Source organism: Parambassis ranga, chromosome 18 (genome assembly GCF_900634625.1).
Source record: "Parambassis ranga chromosome 18, fParRan2.1, whole genome shotgun sequence".
Classification (NCBI taxonomy): domain Eukaryota; kingdom Metazoa; phylum Chordata; class Actinopteri; family Ambassidae; genus Parambassis; species Parambassis ranga.
This window is the reverse complement of record NC_041038.1, coordinates 6481130-6506763: the sequence shown is the minus strand read 5'-3', so window position 1 is coordinate 6506763 and position 25634 is coordinate 6481130. Positions and strand designations below refer to the sequence as shown.

The 25634-nt window shown below is 41.6% G+C and overlaps 1 protein-coding gene across 11 annotated transcripts in view; it reads right to left on the bottom strand.

The window, feature by feature from the left end:
* col25a1 (collagen type XXV alpha 1 chain) overlaps positions 1–25634 on the bottom strand; it is a 124178-nt gene that overhangs the window by 25586 nt on the left and 72958 nt on the right. For 10 of the 11 annotated variants that reach the window (XR_003672154.1, XR_003672158.1, XR_003672156.1 and 7 more), the window contains exons 5-11: positions 17000–17026; positions 14964–14990; positions 9584–9655; positions 8848–8964; positions 7920–7955; positions 1102–1128; positions 42–86 (exon numbers count right to left, since the gene is read on the bottom strand). Coding sequence is in view for 6 of the 11 variants with exons in the window: in XM_028429535.1 (XP_028285336.1) it covers positions 42–86; positions 1102–1128; positions 7920–7955; positions 8848–8964; positions 9584–9655; positions 14964–14990; positions 17000–17026 (351 nt within the window). In the remaining 5 variants the exon portion in view is untranslated. Of the gene's footprint in view, positions 1–41; positions 87–1101; positions 1129–7919; positions 7956–8847; positions 8965–9583; positions 9656–10573; positions 10634–14963; positions 14991–16999; positions 17027–25634 lie in introns of all 11 variants that reach the window. The other variant, XR_003672155.1, reaches the window with a different exon arrangement.

Here is a 25634-nt window from a genome sequence, read left to right as displayed (position 1 = left end):
TTTTAACAATCCTTCATTCCACTGCCTCTTTAAATGCTCACCTTCAGTCCGTCAACACCTGGGTTGCCAGGAGGCCCGAGTGAACCCTGGGACATAAGAACACAAGTAAGTGTTGTTGCATTCAACAAGCAGAAGAAGCACATGTTGATCCTATAATACCAGATGAGATAAAATACTGCATGTCATATTTTAACATCTGTTAAATTACGGACGATTATGGACTGGGGATTTAGAATAATTCTTCTACACTTCAAACTAAAAGGAAAAAAGCTTGATGTATGTTTTCAGCTTTAAGTGAATAAAAGTTGATTTAGACTCTGAGGATGAAGCGAGCATGTTTTAATGAACTCCCACGCTTCTTGGTGGTTTGCTTATGTTGGCTATTTGTACGCTTTCACCATAAAAGTGACTTACTATTACCATGGTCACTTTCATAGATGTATCAGAGATGTTTGGTGTAAACTTTTTGTGTAGTTTATGTGTTTAGAATGATTGTATTGACACCAAATCCATCACCGGGGTGTTGAAACTTGAATACATCTTGCCGAGGCCCCTCTGCTCTCCACCAGCACCAGCAGCAGCAGATCTAACTGAGTAGCCTCGGGGGCCTGGCTTATGAGTCATTAACACGATGGTGTGTCATCATTGACCTCTGCACACACACCCCTTCCCACACTGACGGGAGGCCTTGCCGACAGATGACAGCGCAGACAGGAAGTGTCTGATTGGGTTACACTGAACAAACACTGGCAGCTACCTGATGGCTGGATATGGCTTACATCTGTTCCCCACATCAGCACCACCAGGGACCCGCAGCCTGCATCACAGCACTTAGCTCCAGATTCTCTGTTCTCCATCGCTCTGTCACTCTTTTTCTCTCCCTGTGCATGTTTACTTGCCCTGAATGTGGCTGTCTGTCTTTAATGTGCAGGTAAACATCTTTAACACTAAACACATTTTCACATTTGTTCACGTTTGAGGATTGTAACAGAGACAGACAAACATACTCAGGTGCATTTTTCTCCCATTAGGTAGATCACTATATCAGAAAATCCCTTAAAGAGATGTCAGTAAAACCAGAAATGTTTTCCTGCAGCTTACCTTCAGCCCTTGTGGCCCCTCAGGTCCCTATAAAGGAGAAGAGAGATTGAGTGGTGGAGAAACATAACAAAAAAGAGTCCATGTCAGATGAAATAATATGATTTCCACAGCCAACACGGTCACAGCAGAGAGACTGGCAGAGCTCGTGGTGGGATTTCATGCAGTGAGCACACACCCTTCAGCAGAACTGAATCACAATCAATCCCTTGTTTTATTCTCGTCTCCACTCACTCTGTGCCTTCTTTTCACTGAGCTGCACCATAAACACGAATGTCTAATGAGACCATGAATAACAAAAACTTTTGGTATTATCTTTTATGTTGATCTCTTCTTTAGTCGGTAAAAGCTTGGCTTATTTGGATCTGCTACATTCAGTCCAACACACAGAGAGGTTCATTACCTAAATGGGCCAATATTTGGAAAGCCTTACAGAGCTAATAAGGCAGCCAGGGCTAAAATATGCACCACATCTCTAACTAAGATTTGAACCAATGATATGCTGGGAGGATTCTATATTCGTTATTTAAAACTGGGCCACATCTGATCACCAATCTCCTCCACGAGAACCTGCCTAAACTCAGTCTATCTATTACAGAAAAAACACAGCAGTGGTCACATTTAGAATGATTTAAATGACTGGTGAGTGTAAAAAGTGTAAAATATTCCAATCAACTTGAATCTCATTACTATGGTAGCCCAGTATATGATGGAGAAGACTGGGCATGAACCTGACCAGTTTTGGTGCCTACAACCTAACCAAGTTGTCTAACAGCCTAAACCTACCCAAGTGATGATGGTGTCTAAACAGCCATCCTTATATGAACCATAACATATATATATATATATTATATAGATAGATAGATATTTCAGCCCTTGAAATCAAAACTTGTAAGAATATTACTCTGTGTAATAATTCGGGTGGGGACTCATCATGACTACTATGCAACAGGAAGAGTTTTCCTTGCAAAGCGTTTTTAATGTTGATATTTGAGTTTGATCTTTACCTAACCATAACCTTACCTTGTTTTTAATGCCTAACCTTAAGTAATGTTTACAAGAAGTGAAACCATAAACAGTCCGGATTATGTTACATGAACCTCCATCATCCGCAACATACTTCCATACTAGGAGTTTTTCACATATTTGGACACAATGCCATCATGTGTTGTTAGCATAAATATAACCATGTGTCATATCTGGCCTGTGCATTATCAACCAAATGTAATGTTTTTGTTGGCCTAAATCTCACTAAGTAGTTTTGGTGCCTAAACCATAACCAAACCCAAACACCCAATTAAGTAGTTTCGGTGTCCAAATCTAACCATGTGACCTTTTTGCCTAAACCCTCACCAAACAGAGAGGGAGAGTGGTTATTTTGGAAATCATTGATATGCTCTGTGGTTTAGATGTGAGGACGTGCTGCCTAAAACAGCAGGACTGTGCAGTGAATGAAATAAGAAACCAGATTGAAAGACAGTTCCTTCCATGATTCTGAAACAAGACTCTGAACCGTGTCAGTTCATCAACACCTTGGCTTGGCTTGGCTGTTATGCCACCTCATGCTGGCCAGCTATTTTCCTCACTTCTCAGCTCAGGGTCCACAGTAAACGGTGCCATTTGGCTCTTCACTCACAGTTGGGTTACAGCCAGGCAGACCTTGTGCCCCACAAGCTCTGTACAACAGCAACTTTCCCCAATTTATCCATGTTGATGTAGTACAATTGGCAAAACTAGAGATATGGTCCCCTGGTGAGTGTTAAAGGTTTGTGTGCCTGTATTAAAAAGTAGCCAGTGAGGGTATATTCAGGGTGAAATGTTAAGACTGTCGGTGCAAATTTCTGTAAAGAATAAGTGGCGGAGGCCAACTCATGACTAATAACGATCAATTTTCTGGGAATAGGCTGTTTGTTGGATCGTACGTTGTTTAGTTTTTGTTGATGAAACCAAGGAACTGAAGCTCAAAACTTTCCCATTCTCAATTTCCATTTTCCAAAATTAGCCTGTTAAAATCCCTGTAAGCAACAAGTTCTCACATTTACAAAAATGGGCCACACAGTTGCAGCTCATTTATTGTGCATTCCATCTGTACTTATAACAAAAACCTCAATGAACAACTTTCATTACCCAGACCGACCAAGAAAAAGCTTTTCCTCCTGCTTCCCTTTAAAAGCCTTTGTTAGCTATCCTCAGTAGGGTTTGGTAAACATCTTTATGACCCTCTAGGTATGTGAGAGCATGTGCCACTCGCCTGAGTGCTAATTAGCTTGGCTACATCTGAGAGTACTCAGGAGCTACTGGCTGAAAAGGAAAAGTCAAGAGCCCTTGAGGAAGCTTTGGCTCTTTTGTTCTCAGCTTTGAGCCCTGGCAATTCTAAAAATATAAGATTATTGGTAAAATCCTTAACAACAGAAGAGTATTTATTAAGTATTCCTAATAATATAGAACGTTTAGCATATTAGCTGCACCTTAGCTGCCTCATTAAACATTCATAACAGGAAAAGATTCCACAAATGTGCAACAGGATGTCTATTGAACTCGATCACAAAGCGCTGGATGTTTGCTACCTTCATTCATGACTTAGAAATGGCAAACAACAAGGCAGTTGCCAGGTCAATTCCCACACTCAGTCGGCAGCACTTGAACCCTGAAGGACTTCCAGAGCGAGCGGTGCTCGCTCAGCATTTACAGAAAAAATATTTAGCCTGATCAAAGCTTAGGCCAAGCTACATGTTGAAGTTTTAGGAGTACAGGAAAGAAGCTTCTGTTCAAAGCTTTTTGATAACTTTTTAAAACTGCACTGTTTATGTTATATTATGATGCTTTCATGTTTGAAAGAAAAGTTATTGTTTGGACAACCTGGGTCTTATTGTCTTAATTTTGGGCACTGTGTAGCTATAGGTTAGAATAACATTGTGTAAACCACCATGATTATAGAGACTGTGTCCTGTGTGCTTTGTGTAAGATCTTTCAATCACACCAGCTTTACTGACACTACACTAAACATACAGCGGCAAAGAGGGCAAAAAGTTGGTCAGTCAGTCAACATGAAAAGTAGCTCGACAACACCAACAGGCGTTGTTTTAGTCCTTCACTTGACTGTCTCCGATGGGATTAGATGAAACCATTTAAAATGCACTGATGCATGTGCTCCTTTGGGTCTCATTATTCTTCAGTGCAGTGGAGCGTTTGTGTGCATTTTATCTATGATGACAGTGGTAAGTACAATATTGTGCTAACCTACTGTACAGGCATGACCTTAGGTACCACTGGGGACTCAAGGGTCAGTCCCCAGTGGAGCCTAAAATTAAATGACATTCAGAGAAGCTTGTGTTGTATAATGACCAACATATTTAAGCTGCTTCAAATTGATATATTTTTTCTATCTACACTAAATCAATAGTTATATATAGTGGATGATAGCGGATAGAGGATATAGTAGTCTCCACCACCGTTATATGAAATGTAGGGGCAATGTGTTGCATTCATTTACATTTCATTCAGCTCTAAGAGAGATGAAGAGAGCTATATCTTCATTTAATTTGCCACCCATGGCCAGGTAAACATAACCTAATGACCCCAGTGACTTCATGAGGGAAATTACAGCACTATTAAGATTTTTAAGGCAATTAAGTCAGTAGATGTTTGTGTAATAATCTACCTTTTGGTCACAGGGGAAAAACTGAGGGGAAGAACTTCTAAAAAATCTTCTAGTTAGGATGAGAGTCATCACAATGGTGACCAAAAAATGGCAGCGAAAATCAGAGAAATCTCCTTTGTAATACAGGTATGTTATGTACTGTATGTAAAAGGGTGTTTTTAAACCTTTTAATTAATCCATGATTTTCAAAGATTTAGTGCCCTAACCGAACCAAACAGCGACTAAACACAAAAAGTTAAAGTCCAGAGTTATTACCACCATTTGCGGACTCACTGCCTCGCTCAAGTGACCACCGTTCATTTTCAAATTCAATGACAATCAACCACTTTTGTTGTTTATGTGGGAGAACGTGTAAGGCCAAAAACCAAGACCCAAGGCTGTAAAAAAAAAAACAAAAAACTGAATTTTCCTTTAAGAACAAACAGATTTGTTCCACAGAAAGGCTTTTTCTCGACATTTGCCGCAACATTGTTTGATTTCACCAAGCATGTCCTCTGCCATTCACTCACATCTTTGCTCCTCATGTTTGGCCTCACATTAAAAGGAAACTTAATCAAGGACACCAAAATATTATAGGTATGTCCTCATTATGCAGGCATTTAAAGAAAATGTAATTCCTACATGCATGCCTGTTGTGCATTTGTTAAAAAAGAGTCCAAGGTGAGTCACTGGTGCATTGTGGATAGAATGTAAAAGTGGATCCTCGGCCACATAATTGGAAATAACACCAAAAAGCAGATGGAGGAGGCTTTTTTCAGGATGGATGGAACATATTTAGACATATTTATTCTTTTTTTGCTTCCAAATGAAAACTGTATGCAAGGCTGCAAGCCACCTTTCATGAGCTGAAGACCCCCTTAATTTACCCCAGAGAGACCTTATGGCACTGATGATTTTGATCTGAATCCTGAAAAGGTTTCCTCTTCGTCTTCTTCTTCTTCTTCTTTCCACCTCCCTCTCTACCCTCCTCCTTGTTGCTCCACAAGAGCTTAATCCTCCTAACCAACACCATATGTCCTGGAAGGCTGCTAGAAAACTCTGGAATCTACTTTTGCCTCTTTAACAATAGCATCTACATCAAAAACGCTGAGCAGTGTCAAGTGGGCACCAGCTCCTAGAGCGCTGTAAAAAGTAAAAGTTTGTTAAGCTGTGACCTCAGAATCCCTGCCTCGAACTCACTTATGCACATCTCAGAGTGTCAATCACAGATGATCCTCTCAGCCTGCTACATAAAGTGGAGTCGTGTTGCTTATGCACATGGATTTTCAAAGGCCAATCAAGGGTGCGGGCTGGTGGTGTGTTTCTAGATTTCTATTTATTCCTCCTGCAGATAGTCCAAAAGAAACATCTCTCTCTCTCTCTCTAATCCATTATCTTATCTTTGCGTATTTCCTCGAAGGACTATCAAACAACCTACTGCTGGCTGAAATTAGAGGCTGTGAAAAGGGTAACTGCTCATGTGTGAGCGGCCATGTCACATCTTTTTACAGCCACAGGGACGTGCTCATCTCACGCTGCTTTACAGGCGGGGGGGCCGATTTCCAGATGATGACATTATTCCTTGTTAAAAGTACATTAGTGTCATGCTGTGTATATACTCGTGAAATAGTATGCCTTATTTCAAGAATTACAGTGAGCAGTGCTTATTTTTTATTCAGAGGACTCTGGGCTCACTTTGAATAGGATTTGTCATTCATCTTTTTATAGACATACGCCAGCTGCTGGTTGTGTAAGCACTAGAGACTTATGGGAGCACACCTGGGACCATCCATTGTAAATTCTACATTCATGACAGCGAATTTTAAAAATAAAAATAATAACGCTTTACTGCTTATACTGCTATAAGCATTAACTAGAAAAGAAATCATACAGTGAGTGATCAATAAGTAGATGGAGATATAGTTCTGGCAACAATGTTTGAAAGCAAACTCCAAATTATTTGTTCCTGATGAGAAGGTTTGGTGCAGCATGCTGACATCTTTAAAGAAAATCCTACCATTTCTAACCACGGATGAGACAGAATATCTGGGAGTGCTTCTGGTGGACTACCTGGAAAAGGGTTACACTCTTTTGGGGGCGTACTGTGTGTATCCTGAGTAGAGAAAATCAAGAATATTCTGCATGGAAAAGCTAACAAGTGTGGTGGTGGCTGCCTTCCAGGTACTCATCCTGCCCAGTTCACCTGATTTGACACCCTCAGACCACTCCCTCTTCCCAAATAGGAAGAAGCGACTCAGTGGTCACCATAAGGATGATGGACTTCTTCTTCCTCTACAAACTTGTCAATCACCCCATACTAAAACATTGGCAATGTAAAAGCAGAAACAGTCAGACAACTTTACAAAAGGTCCCGTTAAGTGATCTAAAAATAATTATGATGTGTTCAAGCTCCTTTTCATTACTTGAGCCTCAGTAAGTTTACTTACTGAATTAGTCACCAAACTTTAGCAGACCATGGAACAGGTCAGAGGAGATGAAAGCGCTTGATAGTACCTCTTCTGTCAGCTTCACTTCACTTCACTCCCCTGCACTTGTGAAATCTGACATCACAAAGTTTGTTCATGTCCAACCTTGCTTTCACTGGAATTTTGGTTTGACCTATTTGAAGCAGCTTTTACGAGAAAACTTTAATCAAATACTTTATTTGCTGAACACCACAAACGGTATCCAGTTGCTGTTAACTGGAACAGCTTTTCCCTGCAGCATAAAGCCCTTTGTAGGGAAAACAAACATTTTTGTAGTTTATCATAAAAGTGTCACTTGAATTCACTATATCTACAACCAACTGCATAAATATTTCATAAATTGCAAGCATAAATGGCTGAGTTTAAGGCCTGCCGTGAACATAAAGGAGCTTTAGAATGTTTTTTAAAGCATAGTTGTTCGAGGTAAAACACACCCTCACACATAAAAGACAGAATAAGTTGACTTGCAGTGACCCTCAAAACAGCATAGCCTATATGATAGTTGGTTGAGATTGGATTTGTCTCCATTGGTTGTTGCACTAAGCTAATTTGCTGCTAGTTGTGTAGCTTAAGATTTATGACAAAATAGAAATTAAGACGTTTGTTTGAGGGGATCAAATTGTGACCAATAAGTGTGCACTAAATGACTAATAAGCATTCAATAGGTCAGCCACAGGTGTAAAGTTCATGCTCACCGTGGGTCCTAATTCTCCGGGCTGCCCTGGATCGCCCTAAAGAAAAAAGAAAACAGCAGGCAACATTACAAAAAGCCACAATTTCTGGTTAATTTTCCACGTTATGCTTTTTTGTATTCCCTCATTGTTGTTCATAGTCACAATATGGCATGCTGTAGCCATCATTGGGAGGCATTTATCAACCTGTGCCACCTTGTACTCTGCACTGTCTCTGTCCAACAGCCTTGTTCTCATCACTGCTCTTGCTTCAGGCCTGGCACTTGAATGTTCAGTTCTCGATGCAACAATAAAATCCGATTGCTTTGCCAAACTTGAAACATTCTTTGGGACATTTACAGAACATAATTTTGCCACCCTTCTCCTGAGTGATTCATGACAGGAGAAATAAATCTTCAGAGCAAATGAGACAAACACAACAATTATTGTAACTGTAGCAGGCAGAGCCGAAAACAAAAATCATCAAAAACTTGGAAAGAACCAGATAAACAGCACTTAATATTTTTACACTGCCCACTGTGATGTCTGCCAAGACAATAAAGATCAGCTGGAGCCCTGAGAAGGTTTTACAGCTGAACATAACTGACAGGCCTTTCTCCGTTTCTTCTTTCTCTCGCAGGCAGAGTTCACATAAATTAGTGTGATGCCAGTGAAAGGCATGGAAAATGTTACGTTATAATGAAAAACAAACCATGTAAACGTAAATCTATAAACTAAAACGCTCTCTTAGGAGCATATTTATGTTTAGCTATAGACACAAGGGTAATGAACTGCAATGTAGCTTGTCTAGTCATCATTAGAGAGGTTTTCACTGGAATAAACCCTCCCAGCAATCAAACAGAGCTGAACTTGAGTTAATGGAAACAATACAGTGAGTTTTTAAAGGACACATCAGCAGCATTTTACAGATCCGGTTAAGAAATGTACTTACTGGTAGTCCAGGTACACCTCTGGGTCCATCCTTGCCAGTGTCCCCCGGGGGCCCTCTCGGTCCAGGAGGACCTGGCGGCCCCGGCGGCCCGGGTGGTCCTGCTTGCCCCTGATCTCCCTGTGTGGCAGAAATAAGACATTTCAGCATCATTACGGTGTGATATTGTTGGATCCAGTGAGACTGGAGCCACTACAGTTAAATGATAATGAAGAGAAAGTAGTGGAATGATCTCGTGGGTGGCTATGGGCCGCCTCCATTCATAACATGGAGGAGAGCTTGTATTTGAAGAACAATGGAGAGGAATGTAATGATTTATAGCTGGAATATTCATCCCTTAAAGTGCATGCAACCCTAAATGGACTTAATGATTAGAATAAAGGCTGTGCATTAAACTGAAAAAAGTCACATTTGTCAGTTTGGAGCAACCGTAATCAGTGGTAAAATACTAAAAAATGTGTGGTCCATTATAATGCGGGATTATGACAAATTCTAAGAAAATCTAACTTTTAGGGAAACTCCTTTAAGGAGTGCCAGGACAGTTATTCATTTCACCTTAATGGAAGTTTGTTTTGGTTTTTAAAAAAAGTCCATATTTTCCTTAACAGTAACAGAAAGAGTATGAAAGTCTTTGTGACAGGTTTGTCTGAAGGCTTGCATGCAAACTGGCCAGAGAGAAGAGTCATTCGCTGACTTGGCACGTTGGACAGAAAGAGACGAGTCAGGACACACCCACTACCTTAATGAGCCGTCGCTTTATGAGCTGCTGGTCAGCGGAAAGAAAGCCATGATTGATCTTAGGGAAGACCATCTGAGCAGGTGTGTGAAGTCAAGAGGTCGTAGGTCAGAGGTGAGAGAAGGTTGAAGAAGGATGAGGCCCCAGAAGAAGAAGGAGGAGGAGGAGGAGGAGGAGCAGGAGGAGCAGGAAGAAGAAGGCAAATGCAAAAAGAAATTGTTAGAAAGGCCTGTGTTCAAGAATCTCAGTGCAGCACCTTCACAGATGGCTGGGAGGAGAAATCCACACTTTTCCAGCAATGAGGTGGTTTGCGTTTCGGAAGTGTGGGCTTATTTTTTGGAGCTTAGGCCCATAATTACCACCTCTGGGGTGTGAGTGCGGCACAGCAGACTCACAGTCCCCTGGAAAAATGGGAATCACTCCTCCACTGTGAAAGCACTGTCATCAACATCATTGCGCCTGCTTCTGAGTCCGACCCACTAGCTGCACACACAGAAACCCGGTGTGGGCAACATTCTTGACTCTAACCTTTCTCTGAATGCATGTATTATTCTGCTTGTGTCCATTGGAATAAAGTGGCTTCTTCCAATACTGAAATGATCATGAAGGCCAATTGAATGGATTTGTGGTCAACCATGGGTATAAGCTTTAAAAAAAAACATTGTGCCACTTTGGTTTATCATTTTTCTTAACGTTCCTTCCACTCATTTAAGCATCAATGGACACAAGCCAAACCATGCCTTGGTTTGAGGATGCTGTTATAAGGGTGTAAAAGGCCATGTGGCATATAGCATGGAACAGAAATCTCTTGACTGAAAGACTGGTAGCAGAAGAGGATTGACTTTCTGTGATTGATTAGATAGAGGGGGTTTTCCTTTGCCCACTCCATCATCTCTGCTCTGAGAAAAGCAGCCGACTGTGATTCATTTACTCCCAGCGTGTGCTGCAGAGGGGTCGGACTGAGCAGCAGAGGCGGCACCACCACCGACAAACCTTGACGGTCAGGATCTGATTGCTGTGCAAAGCAGCCAGCGTAGGGAGACCAGGCAATCCCTAAAGGGACAAACAGCAGAACATGGCACAACACACGCATGACATTCAAACACTGGGTGAACAAAAACAGCTGGAGGAGGAAAAAGATAAGCATCCTACTTCTCACAAATGTTTGAAATAAGCTGTAAAATATGTGAAATAACAAATTTAACTGTCAAACAAAAAGTTTAGGGGACCAGACGTTTCAATTTAGACCTAAACAAGACCAACAATTTTATTTAAAAGACGTCCTCCAAGATCATCTATGTGTACAATGGCACTGTGGCCATACTGTGTGGACTTGTTTTCCTCCAATTCCACAGAAATGATTCTCATACAATACACTCTGAGCTGGTAAGCTGAGGAGCGGTATTGAGTTTTAGGGAACATCATGAGATTGAGATGTTCAATGCAAATTCGATCAAAAGCTTTCCAATTCCCTCCCTTCCCGTCGACAAACTTCATGACAGATGTGATTCAATCTTGAAGACTGAATAAAAGAGGAAAGCACTGGCCTTCTCCTTGTTAAAGAGAAACAATGGTTTACAGCTGCATAGTAACTTTCATCTGAATCCACACATGCTGACATTGTCTGCTAGACATGGTTATAGGACAATAAATTCATCAACTTTTATTGTTCTGGGGGATATTGTCTATTGCTAGACATATATTTGTATGTCCTCTTCATGCCATTCAAACAGGATATCTGATAGTGACAAGTCTTAAAACCATCCAGTGACTGTTGCACATGGTTAATCACTCACTGTGTCCTATTTCATCACTGTGTGAAAGCTGATCCTAGATGCTATCAAAGATTAGGATAATGTAAACTGCTCTGTCCTGCTCTTTATTGGATTTGTTGAATCAAACCTGGTCAATAAAACTGCTCCTTATCCTAAACGCCGGTGCAAACATACATTTGAAAATGAGAACATGTGGAGAAGCCAAGGCCAAATACACTGAAAGAATGTGATAGCACCATATATGAATATTTTCACAATAAATACTTAAGATGCTTTTAGCCGGGCTGTTGCTGGGGTGGGGACTCGTAACCTGGCAAGCTCAAAAAGAGTGTATTTTAACTCAAAACGTGATCATTTCCTAAACCTAACCAAGCACTTTTATTGCTTAAACTTAACCAAGCAGTGACAAAAGTCAGAGAATAAAGCTGAAGGTTGTTTTGTTTTTTGTTTTTTACTGCCACAAATACCTAACCTGAAAGAAGCAATGAAAGACATTCTTCCAGACTGGCAGGCTAGCATAAACATGCCCTGTAAGAGATCAATCTTCATCTATACTCAAACTCTAGATAAAATCTGGTCTATCCAAACATGGATTTGGTGCCATCTCTTTGGTTTTCCAAAGATAATTCAAAAAGCATGGCTCATTAAGAATATGGCTTTCAAAGCAGGCTGTTTTTATTCAGGCCTGCAGCAGAACAGAGCAATGGATACTCTTACACTGCACACAATGGCCACGCTGTGTGTCGCTGGGTTTGAAGCTATTGCTCAAGTTATTTACAACCTCAAACATCTTGAGGACAGAGAGGGAAAAGGCCCACTATAAAAAGTCCTGAGGGTGGCACATGTGACTGAATGCTGGGTTGTAGGGTTACACTGGAAAGTGACAGCCTCGCTGAGTAAATGACTATCCGACTTAGACGCTGTAGTTTCTCAGCAGGAGATGGGAAAAGGTGTGCGCACTGCATTTCTTCTATTCTGTGTGAGAATGATAACAGCATGGTGCTTGACAGAGGATCCCAACCATTTACAGATTGCTTTGTTTTGCTTTGCTCCTCCAGAACGGATGTTGGTTATTTGGTGGGGAGCTCTATTGCTGTGTGTTTGCCTGCAGCAAGACGAATGCATGTGTAGTAAACAGAAAGCCAGATATGAGGACAATCAGCATCAGCCGTCACACAACACAGGCCAGATCCAGCATCTCCTCGACCACACCAAACGTCCCAAGCAACTACAGGGCTGCGGCATTTTCTGAACATCTATATGTGGAGTGGATTAACAGTTCTTCGCACAGATGGCTTTAATACATTTAAGTGTGGAGTAATGCATTCATTTCAAGCCTCGGATTTGGCATCAGTCTGTTGCATCACATTTATCTTGAGTAAAAATTTATTTCAAGGCTTTTGATTTCAAAATAATTATACAAAAGTCAAATCCTGGAAATTATATAACCGTGGCCTCTTTATTTTGGAGGAACACTGTGCCAAGATCTGGACAAACAAGGGTAGGAATCTTTTCCTCTGTTAACTTTGGATTCCTGAAACCTTTGCTTGACAGCTGTAGCGACTGCCATCCCTCAAAAAGGACCACACACACCTTTTTTTAGTGATAGTCCTGTTAATTGTATCACACAGTGGAACTCCATTGGTGGCCATTTGTTTGTCAAAAATGGTCCAATTTATTATTTGGTGCTTGGTTAACCTTTGATGTTTGGATGTGGCCTTTGACCTCCGGGGCAGACAAATGGCTGACCCTGACATGTGGGGAGGAAGTGAGGAAATTCTGCCTGCCATGTGTCGACTCTCACACTGTCTTTAACCACAGCTGAGCCCTTGACATACTTCTCATACACGAAATATCTCATATTCTACAGCTTAAATCTGTTTAGATTTGATCCTAATCTGTCAGCCTGTGGTGCACGCAGGACATACTCCTGACTTGTTTACATGTACTTCCATATGGGTTTAATCAAATCCTTGCACACAGTCAATACTGGGCATGAAATGAGCTTCATTCCCAGCCGGATAGATAGAGTGAAGGTCAGGCAGCGCTTGTCCTGTTATGCCTCCATTTATTAAGCAAATCCTTCTAATATTGTTCCACTACATTTACCTAATAATGTAATGTGCAGAGTCAATACACTTCTCTGGAAATGTAATACAATTTAGTGGTGGCCTGCTAGGTTGACTGCAGGTCCTTCATATGTGACCGTGACACTGTGTGCTAATTTGTACCTGTTCGGGGAAGTTAATGAAATGCTATCTTGGAGTGGACAGTTTGTTTGTTTACTCAAGAAGGAAAATAGGACCTGGTTAGTCCCTGTTATAACTCTATCAGCCACACTGCTGTGTCCAGAGCATAAATCATTTCACTGATAGAGACAGATGACTCCATTTCCTGGGTTAAAAGGGTACAAATTATGAGCAAAACCAAGAAATACTATCCCGTTAGGGAGGGTTCACTCCAGCAAGGGTATTTCCTTTCTGTCTGTTTCAGGAGTGCAGCTTTTGCAGGTATAATGATTATACAATACTTTATATATCATTAATAATTAACTGAGTTGAAAATGCGTTTGTAGATCTTGTGAAACTGCTGTGAACACGGATGTAACTGAAGGCGTACGCGCGTGTAACGTTAGATGCGTCACGTTGAGACGACTAATCAAATTTCACAGAAAAGGTCATTTGTATTGACTTTCAAATCATAAGAAACCCGGTGCTTTGACATGCACGCCCAGCCCGGAGGTGACATCTGAACGCCTGGGTGGGAGCCAGTGCCCAGTTGGGATCAGATCAGGAGAGATGGCTGGTGTTCTTGTGACAAGACACACTGTGTTCCCTTATCCTCATGCGCCCACCTCTGTGTGGTCTCATAGAAATCATCATTTACAGGCATTCAAAGTGACTTTGATGCTGTTCAATCCTTGCCTTTATGAGCACCAGGAGATCAGAGGAAGCGAAAGTGTGCGTGTATGCATGTGCTCATGTGACCCCCAGTTAATGCAGTCTACTTTAAACAAACCTGTGCAGTCTGTTTTTCAACAGAGGGCCCATTTTTTAACCATTATTTGAGAAAAATGAGAGCGACGCTAGCTGCTAAGCGGAGATGGGGTAATTCATTTTAGAGTCTGTCAAGCACGGAAAAGCACTCACATTATCATCATTTAGAAGCTGCACTTTCATAGAAATGTCAAACTACAGAGCTGGAAATGATTAAAGTTCTGAATATGTCACATCGAGGACTGAGTGAATCATGGGTAATTACAGAGACAGAGCTAGTCGGCTTTTGATTACTGCTGAGATTGCGCAGAGCTCCTCTGCTGGTGTGCAGAAGCGTTTATTCAATTTGAGGACAAGAGGTAAAAAATAAGGTCTTTGCATCCTGAAAAGTATACCATCACATGCCTTTCCAAAGTATCTTGCATGTTTGCCTAGCCATTCTTCATGTAGAAATAAGCACTGCTGAAATGCTTGTTGTGTTTGGCCGCATTGGAAGAACACTATCCGAGGAATTTCATGCATCTCAAACCTTTTGCCCACAATTCTGCTGGGGAGACACACACACAGTCACATTCATCTGCTAATCACAAGAAGTCAGAGTAAACCGCATACCCGTGGTCCCTGGTCGCCTTGATCCCCCTGCAGAAGGCAAAAGAAAGAATTTAGTCTCAAACACACACATACACACACAAGTACAGTGTTAATAAGACTCACACCAAAATCACTGAGGCATAATTCAGAACACACTGATAAAGACAAATAATACAGGAACCCTCAACTATTCACTGCGGTTGAAAGTAAAATCAGTTATGATAACATGGACTGACATGAATTGGGTATGAGAGACAGAAAAAATGAGGAGAGCGGTGGGGTGAGGTTTGGTAGGTTTGGTGGGTTTGGTGAGGGAGGGCAGGGGGCTGAGAGTGTGGGCAAACTGCAGGACCATGCCAGATTTTATGCCCCAGAGATATTTGGCTTTCTGCGTCTTTTTTCTCCAGGGGTAGATCTCTGTGGACAGAGCAGAATCCTGAGGGAGAAAACATTTGGTTTTCAACAGACCTGCATACTGAAGACTGCGGGTTTATCACATTAGAGTGAACCCGAAGCAACAGTTCACTTTTGTTCAAAATAAATGAAGGAAGACCAAATGTTGAGACAGTGAATTATAACCTAAATCTGTTCAGAATGGGATAAGCGACATCCCTAAGCCGTCTCATTCGATGCTCTCCTGTTGGCTGAGATACAAATGTATCCACAGCCGAGCTGAACAACTTAACACACATGGCTGGAAACTTTACTCAAACAAACTTTAATGTAATGCCTGAGCAATTTCTAATAAAACAGCTATTGGAATTTTTGTAATTTTTCACTGGGCTGCCGTTCCAAAACTGGATTTAATGGGAAAACAGTTGTGAATGGCAACGCTGATGCGCTTTATTCATCTTGGGTGGGAAGAATGCACACAGTTGTTTTTCATTTCATTAAACTGCAGATGAAGTGGTTCACATGAGAGGCATGAACATGCATCTAATCAGCAGGACGCAGTTGTTATGGATGTTCGACAATCATATTAATCTGGTTTTGTGAGCCATGCCTCTGGGCTCTATTTTCTAGTTTTTACAGGGGCAACGTGAGAAACAAATCCCACTTTCATTTCATTTCTGTTTTATAAATATATCGTGGTCTTACCCTGGTTGCCTCTTTCGGATAAAATATGCATAAATACTTCACTTATTTATAGAAGGCAAGAAGCGTTTGAGAGTCTCCTAATGGCAAATTGTTCGCATTACAAATGAATTCGGGAGCTTTATCATCTTTGGTGTAATTCCAGAGGCGTCCATTTTGTCCTGCATACATGATGTGATATTATTGCAATGGTCCTCTGCTGTTTTATTGAGGGGCGCTCAGCGAGGCATTAAATGGATACAGTTGAGGGGTTCTGGGTTTTGATCCTAAATGTTTTGTGATCTATATATTCACACGCTGATATTTAAGGGACCAGTGGGTAGGATTTATGTTACATCAGTGTCTAGTAAAGGCTATTATTTTCTCATCAACAAGAAGCAATGTCTAATCCTGAGAAATTGAATGCAGTTCCTCAAATGGCCACTTGGGGCTTGTTACAAAAGTGAATCCATCCCCATAAACCTTAATATTATGTTTCTCCATTCATGACTGCTCTATAGGAATTGTTGTATAACTCAGCCTTCATGCGAACTTATAGCTCACACCATTTACAGGCTATAATAGTCACCTGTAACTTTAGCTTAGCGTGTAGCACAGAGCCTGCCATGTTGTGCCACCATGTTTCTACAGTGGCCTACAACAGACAAAATACCACAGTCTCTAAACAGGCCTTTCAATTTTTACTCTTCAAGTGTCGGTTTGAGTTTAGTGAGGTGGTAATGAGTGACTGGAAACTAAAGGTTACTCAGCTGGATGTAATCTGTAACTTGATCACTAGATGGTACTAGACCCACACATTGGTCCTTTAAAATCAAGCTGATTTTAATATAAATGAATGCAAATTATGCCAAATGACACTTTTAACTGAGTAAAACAAAAAAAATCACCACTGTTGCAGAAGTGATCTGAGATTTGAAAGAACAAATCTGTTTTCAAATCAATAAAAACATGAAATTACTCACCTTCTCGCCTTTTGGCCCGGGAGGACCCTGTAAAGAAGGAAAAAGTAGATATAAATAGGAACTACAGCCCATGTTGGCCATTTCTAATCATTCTGGAGACAATCATGTCAACAAACTGTTAAATAAAAAACAGGATACCAGTCATGTTAACTAGAAAAACAAACAATGCTTGAACACCATGAAGAGAGAGAGAGAGAGAAAGAGAGATGGATAACACAATCAAAAGATTAACAAAGTGAGTTTTGATGAAACTGCCTATGTGTGCTTACTGACATGTATTTCAGTGTTTGATTAAAATCCCGTCACAGACTGAGAATGCAGCAGGGTTTACACAAACACACAATTAAAACATAAAACAGGCCCAAATCAAGTTCATGTTTACATAGAGGACCATATCCAGCAATCTCAAACCAAGTATTGGCAAGCATGTTGTAAAAAAAATGTGCCCTGAACACTTCTTTTTTTCCTTTTCTGCACAGCAAGTTTTTGTGAGGCAGCTCTGCATCCAACGCCTGTCAATCAGCAGGCGGCGGCGGCTCCTGGGTGGGCTCATGGGTGAAGTAGAGGAACTGACGATGAGGTGTGCATCCACACGCCAGAGCCAAATGAGTTTGTGTTCAAATTTTGAACAGTAAGGCCAGAATGTTGGAAGGTGAACATTTGGAGAAAAATTGGTATTAGATCCAGTGTCAGTGATGTGACTGACTGACCACCCGCTTGGAACAAGATCTCCTGAGTCCCTGTAGAAACTGAGAAAGGCTGCCAAAAGCTAACCTGTATTTCACATTTTAAAAAAAAAGTCACCATAGATTAAAGACAAGAACAGGTCTGACTCTTCTACAACCACAAAAATGTCCTCAGGTAGATGGAAAGTCTGCTCAGCTGAACTGCAGTAATAATAACACAGTAGCTGCTTTTCCAGGCTGGTCAAACATGGTCCAGATAAAAGCACACTGACACTAATCCATAGATTGATGACATTGCTTTAAGACCTGTGTTTGGATGCTGTTACTTTGACGCTATGGACCAGTGACCCAGAATTGCAGGCTTGTAGATACAAACAGGCTTCCCATGCACTGGCACACACAGCACAGTCTGAAACTGAAATGTTCCAGAGGTTGTTCAGCTGCCTTCCTCAGCCAATTTCTACCACACTGCTGTGAGCGATACAGCCAGGTTCCTGCCTGCTCACTGCCTTTGGACATTATTTCCGATGCTTAGTCAACTATCCGTAGCTTTTTGTTTATGCAAAGTAGTGCAAGTGTTCCCAACTGGATCTGCACATTTGCCTTGGTCAAACGGGAGGTTGTGAACCTCCATAGCAGGCATGTGCAGTGCACCATTCCAACTGTGTTCGCCTCAGTGAGCCCAGACACAAGCTAACCGAAAATGTAGCTTTAAAGGAGGTGGCCCTGGCTGCTTATTTGACCAGCCACACACTTGTAAACACAAACTGCGCTTTTATGAAAACGATGTTTCCGATTGTGGCTCCCCGCGGAGGGATAACAGAGGGGAACATATTGGAATCAAATGTGACTTTTTACATTTCTAATGATGTGGAGGCGCTCCAGAGGGCTAGAGAAGTTTCCTGAGTTTTCTCAAAAATGGCAGGAAATCAGTGCAAGCTTTTTTTTTTCTTTTTTTTTTCAGAGGGGAAATGGCCTTTGGATAATAGGAGGCTATTGACAGGCTGCAAACACACAGTACCAATGGGCACCAAAACAAGAAACGCATAAATAGACCCTCTACAGCTTTTTACACTAGCCTGAAGTATGTTGGCACACACAGTTTACAAGGCTAAATGACTGGGCACCACAGTTTGTGTAAAAGAAATGCATTATAGTACAGAGCACTACAATAATTCCAGGCTGTGAAGCAAATATAATGATCGAATCAATGCTAAACTTGTGTGTAATGTACAGAGCAGGGTCACAATTCTGCTGGAGGCTTATTTAAAAACCCACAAAGAGAGCAAAGAGATTATAGTAAAGATACAAAACATGGCAAATGCCTCTTCACCGTCCCCACCGAAGAAAAAAGCCAAATCTTAGTGGGTGTTATTTTTCTGTTTATTTATCCAATGAGAGTTCAGCCAACTGTTATAACTTTAAACACGCTAACTAGTTTTTACAGATCATTTAAGCTTTGTAACCACATTATTTTTAAATTGTATGTACTGATAATCAAATAAACTCTGTTGATTAAATGGTAATGACCCTCAGCAGTATTTAGCGGTAGCGTGGAATGCCACTTCCTTAAGGCTTTAAACCATATCTTCACTCTTCCATCTGGTCATAAAGCATGTGGAAATGATTTCACTACACACAGTGTGCGTGTGCACCTGCTTATTATACGGCCCATCATTTGCACATCACTTGGAGATACAACACCCACTGGAGCCTTTCCAAAAATGTCCAAGCAGGTTTTTTTTTAAAGAGACTAATAAAACAGCTCTCCTGCAAAGACCATTTCAAAAGAAGCAAACTGTACTACAGTAGACTTGCAGCGGGTGTCTATTTGTCGAAGCGTCTCTGCAGCTTTGTTGCTAAACTGCCTGGAGGAAGGCTTCTAATCGGCACCTGTGTATGCTTTTCACATCTTTTTACTGCTTCTGCTGTGCTTTCTTTTTTTACCCTCACCAGAAGGTGCTCCACGGCTCATCAGGCTGCTTCTGTTGGATCAAACCAGTTCTCTGTGCCTCAGTAGGTTCTTTGTTAACCCTTCTACACCATTAAGTGCTGAGAATTTAGAAAGTCATTCTGGAAGAGGTTGTCTGTGATCAGACTCAGGAAGAACACTTATATTTCCCTTGAAAACCTCTTAAAGGTTTGTAAGTGGCTTTAATAAAAGCAAATATGCCATTTATATGTGAGCTGCCATTAAGCAGAAGCACTATATCCCCTTATTGAAAATGACACATTTAACATTGATGGTAAGCCTCACATCTTCTGCTCCTTAATGCTGAAGAAAACTTATGTCAAACCTCCATCCTGAGATGATTTGTACCAGAACAATCTGTGTTCATGATATTGTCGAGTTTATGGTGGACCACTGGATCAGGATTAAGCTTTTTTTTCCTTCTTCTCTTCAGACACATGTTTAGCTTTTCATTCTAAGCCAAACCATGACCACTGTCTCCTGCAAAGGCCCGAATGAATTAAGAGGAAACCCCTGCCACCTTTAAAACAGTATGTGGGAGAGAAATATGGCAAGGTCTGCAGGGAAATATAAAATGAACTGCAGCCAAACCCAACATGTTACATTGTCATTCAAATCTGACAATGTAACTGACTTCACTTCATATTACAGGGAGGGAGCGGATGATGTTCAATAAAACTGATCCTGGCACTGGGATACATTTTATATGTGCCTCCTGCACTGCAGATCACTAAGAGGTGAATACATTGCACAACATTTTCTATATTTTATAGAAGTACAGTCACTGGTTATTGAAAAAAATGTGGGGAAAAAGTGGAAAAATTTTTCCATGTTTTTCCTTTCTTAATATCATAACAAACGTCAGCCTACACAAAGTACCGGTATGAATTCAGTGACTGATCTAAATACACAAACTGTATTTCCATTGTTATTTGGAGGATACAGTCCTATGATCAATAAACACATGTAGCTTAAAGAGTCACTCACTATGGATAGTCTGACACCACACACACAAACTCATGTCCCTCACGTCTAATTTCAAGAAGTCAAGATGCTGCATTCTTCTCGTTCCTTTTCCTGTTTCCAAAACATGATGGATGGAAGCTTGACAGTGTTCGCCTGACTGTGCAACACAAGGCGAGGGGCTGGCTCGGGTCCGTGGCTTTAGCTGTTGTTGACATGAGCAAAATAATTCTCGTTGGTTTGGCTGCGAGCTGCTTGTACAATCCTGTGAAGTGATCCACATAATCCAAGAAGATGCAAAAAGTCAGGAAAGGGAGATCTGCATGTAACCTCTGTCTGGACTCAGATGTATTAGTTTTCATCATTGTGACCTCTTAAACTTATCGAGGTCCAGAAAATCAATCCATCAAACGGAGCTCATATCCTTTTTTTTGGAAGCCAGGCCAATGGGGCTGGCAGCGGTTTCTGTAGCTCGAACTGCTGGCCACATGGATCCAATCATCTCACCCTGGAGCACTGGCATCTCTGGGAGCACAGGCCAACAACTACCGCTTTTACAACCTTCTCTTTACAGGCACACAGTTCTCACACAGCTACACAATATTAATAAACATGTGTGTACACAGGAAGTTAAGCAAAGCAATCCTCCAGGCACCAAGTGTTGACAGGGAATGAGTTAGTGGAAAGGAGGGGGGTGGGGGGCAGGTGAGGAGTGCTGCTCAGCATGGAGTGGTAGGAGGGCCAAAGTAAAGGGTCTGAAAGGACTAAACTCTGACTGACACACTTCACACACTGAAGCAATGCATCAATATTAACAAAGGCTGATGTTAATGCAGCTGATGATAACAATGACTGCTCACTGCTCTGGTACCACTAACAATGGCTAACCTGATGGGCTTCACATTATTTAATGCTAGTCTAGCACATTTCTCACTTATTATCTATTATTCTTATTATCTATCATCTGGATTGAAGCAATGAAGCAAAGGGGTGTTAAGAAATCTTGCCTTTAAGTTTACGATCTGCATGGAGTATCATTAGAAGAAAATAATGCCACATCCATACTTTTACAACATGTCACATGTGTTCTCGATGTAGTAAAGTTAAAATGTCTCATCTGTGTAAACAAATATAATCAAATGCACCAAATACTGAGTTGAAGTGCTGCTGAGGCAACTGCAAAACACACTTTTGGCCCTTTGCAGTTAATGTGAGCACCATCAGTACTGAAATCTACGGTACTCAGTGCACAGACCTGCACCAGGGTGAAAGATGTCCAGTAAAAACATATCTGAATGTACACCTCCATCTGTTAGTTCTGCATGGGAACCCTCAATCATATTACCATAGGCCTCGGGGGAACTTTTCTTCAAGGCGGGAAACTAATGGAGGACAGGGATGTGAGTAATCAGAGCAGAATGGGCAGGAGCGGACGACCACAAGTGGCTGGTGCTCGCTGGGGGAATCTGGACGCAGAGGTTAGGCAGGGATAGGAAAACCACATTGGAAAACTGACTTGGGAATGGCATCTGGTTCCCATATCCACAGTGTATCACAATTAGCCGGCATAAAATGACTTTAATGTGTGTGTATGTGTTTGTGAGTGTGTGTCTGCTTGTTGTTATGTGTTGGATGTTCTTGTGGGAGTGGGGGACTGAGTGAACTGAGGAAACTGATAGTGTGGCTGGTAATAGTATGTGTGTGTGTGTGTAAGTACAGTGTCTAGAGAGAACCAAATATGGAGGAGGTTCTCATCTCTCTCGGGGAGAGTCTCGTCATTCCAGACATTTAAACAGCTTTAACACAAATTGTAGGCATAAAACGCCAACATCTAAGCCAAATTTTTCCCTGTGTAATACGTAAGCAAAATTCTGACCCACAAAATTCTTGTTGTGGATATGAAATGTTGAATAAAGGACAATGTTCCATTTGGAAAAGTATTCCTTTACTTCTTCTGTGGATTCGATCAGAACCACATACTGGCTGCTCCACACTTCTCATCATTTGATGTTGTGAGCTGCAGGAAAATTCCTCTCAATCACAAAGCTGTCAGCCTTTTTTCTTTAGCATCACACTCATACTGCGTTAACTCCCCTACCAAGCTAGTCAGGTCTCTCTCCACAGCCAGAAGAAGTGTGCTGTCCACAGTCATTTGCTGACAAACAAGTGCCGCTGATGGGCACAGCATGAGCGGAGGACTGACATCTAAAAGGTCAAACTCTTAACGTTGTCACATCCTGTGCCGGTAGGCTCCTATGGGCACTGCTGCCCAAATGAAAGCTGTCATGTCAAATAGATCCACTTTCAGCTCTCGGCGGGGCCTCTTCACTGTCAACATGTGCTACTGCCCTCTCCTCTGATGTTACATTACATCTTTGAGTGGGCACTTTTCTCTGCAACACAGCAAAAAAGTGAGCACACAGGCCCCGCCCCAACCTTAACTCCCAACAACACTTTAGGTAAACTGGCACCTTCTCCTCATCTGAAGGGCAGACGTGATCAAAGTCCAGCTGGAATATATTTTATTAACAGGTGTGGAACTGCAGTGCATATCAGATGAAGGATGAAGGGTTGAGGGTGCCTGTGCTCCTCTGATTCAACCCCACATTGCCTCTAATCCCTGTACCGCAGCTGCATAATTCATACACTGTGACAGATCATCCTCAACCTGCAACGCTGGAATCTCAGCTGATGAAGCAGGGAGGTGGAAACTACTTGTCAAATACCAGCCAGCTTTATTTACAAAGCTAGGATGACTTTAAAAAGACTCCTGTGCTGTACTGGCTTGGCCTGAGACTCCAGTGTGGTATACAGGGACATGCTTCGTGGCCTGATCTTTCCAGCATTGTATCATTTTCAAATATTTCCTTCGCTTCCTTCTGACCAGATTTCAAAGCATGCTAGTTTTCCTCTCTGTCTGTGTAATTTTAATTTAGTATGGCATTGAGGCTACACTCAGAAAGCACGGCGATGTTAGCGGGTACTCGAGTGCAGCCTTGGGGATGGTGTTTTATGCTTGATTGGTGCTAAATGGTGTGCACATACAGTGGTGGGTGCTTAGGGTTGATGTTTTGACATGAATCACCCTTATAGAGATGAAGAAAAAGGAGAAAAGAACATTTTAAAAAAGGAGCGGTGAAGACATGATAATTTTACCTCAGCTGTTATTTCACAGACTCTTCACAGACATATGTATCCTCCTTATGTAAACACTCATGTCTATCAACCTACAGTATATCTCCAACATGCCCCTATTAATATCTTTCCAGTCTGTCCGGAGATATATTGTGATGCAAAATTGATATAAAAGCCTGAGCAGTGGAAACAGAAGAGAAGTCAAATCACTTTCCCACGTCTAAACGGCAATTGGGAGCCACCAATGAGGATGTCTCCTGATTGAAGAGTCCTATTCTCTTTCGGTCTCTCTTCAACTGCAGGTCCCTGTCCGTTCATCAGCTGCCGATTAGATCTGTAATGGCTTCTGCAGCGGTGGGTTTGTTTGGCTTCGAGGGCTGTGTACAATTTACGCACTGTTCCCAGAGTTAGGATGGGACCTGCTGAATATTCATAGCGATGTGTCCCCTGCCATCCCCTGGGTGGGCATACCGAATGAGAAACCACATGAGATCACTTATAGATCTGTCCCCTTCTTTTAGACACAGATTTGGTGAGAAAAGGGTGAGTCATTGCATCTATCTTTTTTTTTTTTTTGCTGCATACTATCTTTGTTTAGTGAAAGTAAAACCCCTGCCTGACATTTTCAGACCCTTTTGCTACCTGCAGTGTGTGTGTGACCTGCTGTCCACAGCTGAAATTCAATTTATGCCCTAGATTTATTATGTCTCACCTAAAGCACCTAAAGGAATCCCATACAAAAGCCAACTTCTACTACCATACAAACAATTCTTCAGACACTTCTTGGACTTTGGCCTCCTCTTGAGACATCTCACAGTATGATTTTATTTGTCAGATGTAAAGACTGGTGAGCAAAGCTGAGAAGCAAGACCACCTGTACTTAGTTACCCCCTCAGAACCCCAGGAGCGAGTGTACGAGAAGGCTCAGAGGATTAACTTACGACTTTTACAGCTCAGTCGGCACACACTATTATACCTATTCAATCACACCAGTCTCTGGACTATAGAAAAAATATATATAGCAGAGCACATGTATGCACACACACAATGCCCGCTTGACCCCCTTATAAAGCAAACTGTCACAAGCCTTAGTGCTTAAGTATGTATATATACAGTATGTGTGCGTTTCTCTTCATCTTTTGGGGAAACTCTAAAGTTTTCCATCTGTGAAGAGGAGTGAATCTGTGATCACCCAGCAGTGTAATGAGGTGAGATAATCTCTCCGGGTTCAGGGAGCTGGCAGGGATGGATGCTGGTAGCAGGAATATTGCAAACCAGATGACAGGGACAAAGGTCCCTATTAGGGGAAGGCAGTGATGGAGAGATTATTTTAATAATACAGTCAGACTTTGTGGCGTGACTCAGATTTCTGGCGGCATATTTATCACAAAGAGTTTCTGGTTCTGAACTCTGTGTAATAGTTTGTTTGCCTAATATTAAGTGAAGGCAACTTGACACAGAGTTGCATGTATCACTCATGTTTATGAGCAAAGCTTTGGGTTGCAGCCACTGATTAGCTTAGCTCAGCATAGCCACAACTTCATAATATCTCAGTTATTTAATCTGAGAAAAAGATGGAGTTTGGAGGTAGACATGATGTAACACCCAGGTTTGACTAGATTCAAGTTATTAACTAATTTAGTGGCACACAAAGAAACAGGGCTTCTAATAAGCAGCTTGATGCACAGAGCATGGAGCAGCCATCTTGTTCAGAAATATAAATCTTACAGTTCTTTTTTCTTGACTTTTGGATTCTCTGCTGGTTGCCTAGCAACCTTCCATTGACAATGGTAAAAATTAGTGTTTTTACACTCATCACATCTATGTTTGTCATGACTCCAAGGTGACTACTGACTACTATGGACCTCATTCTCATCAT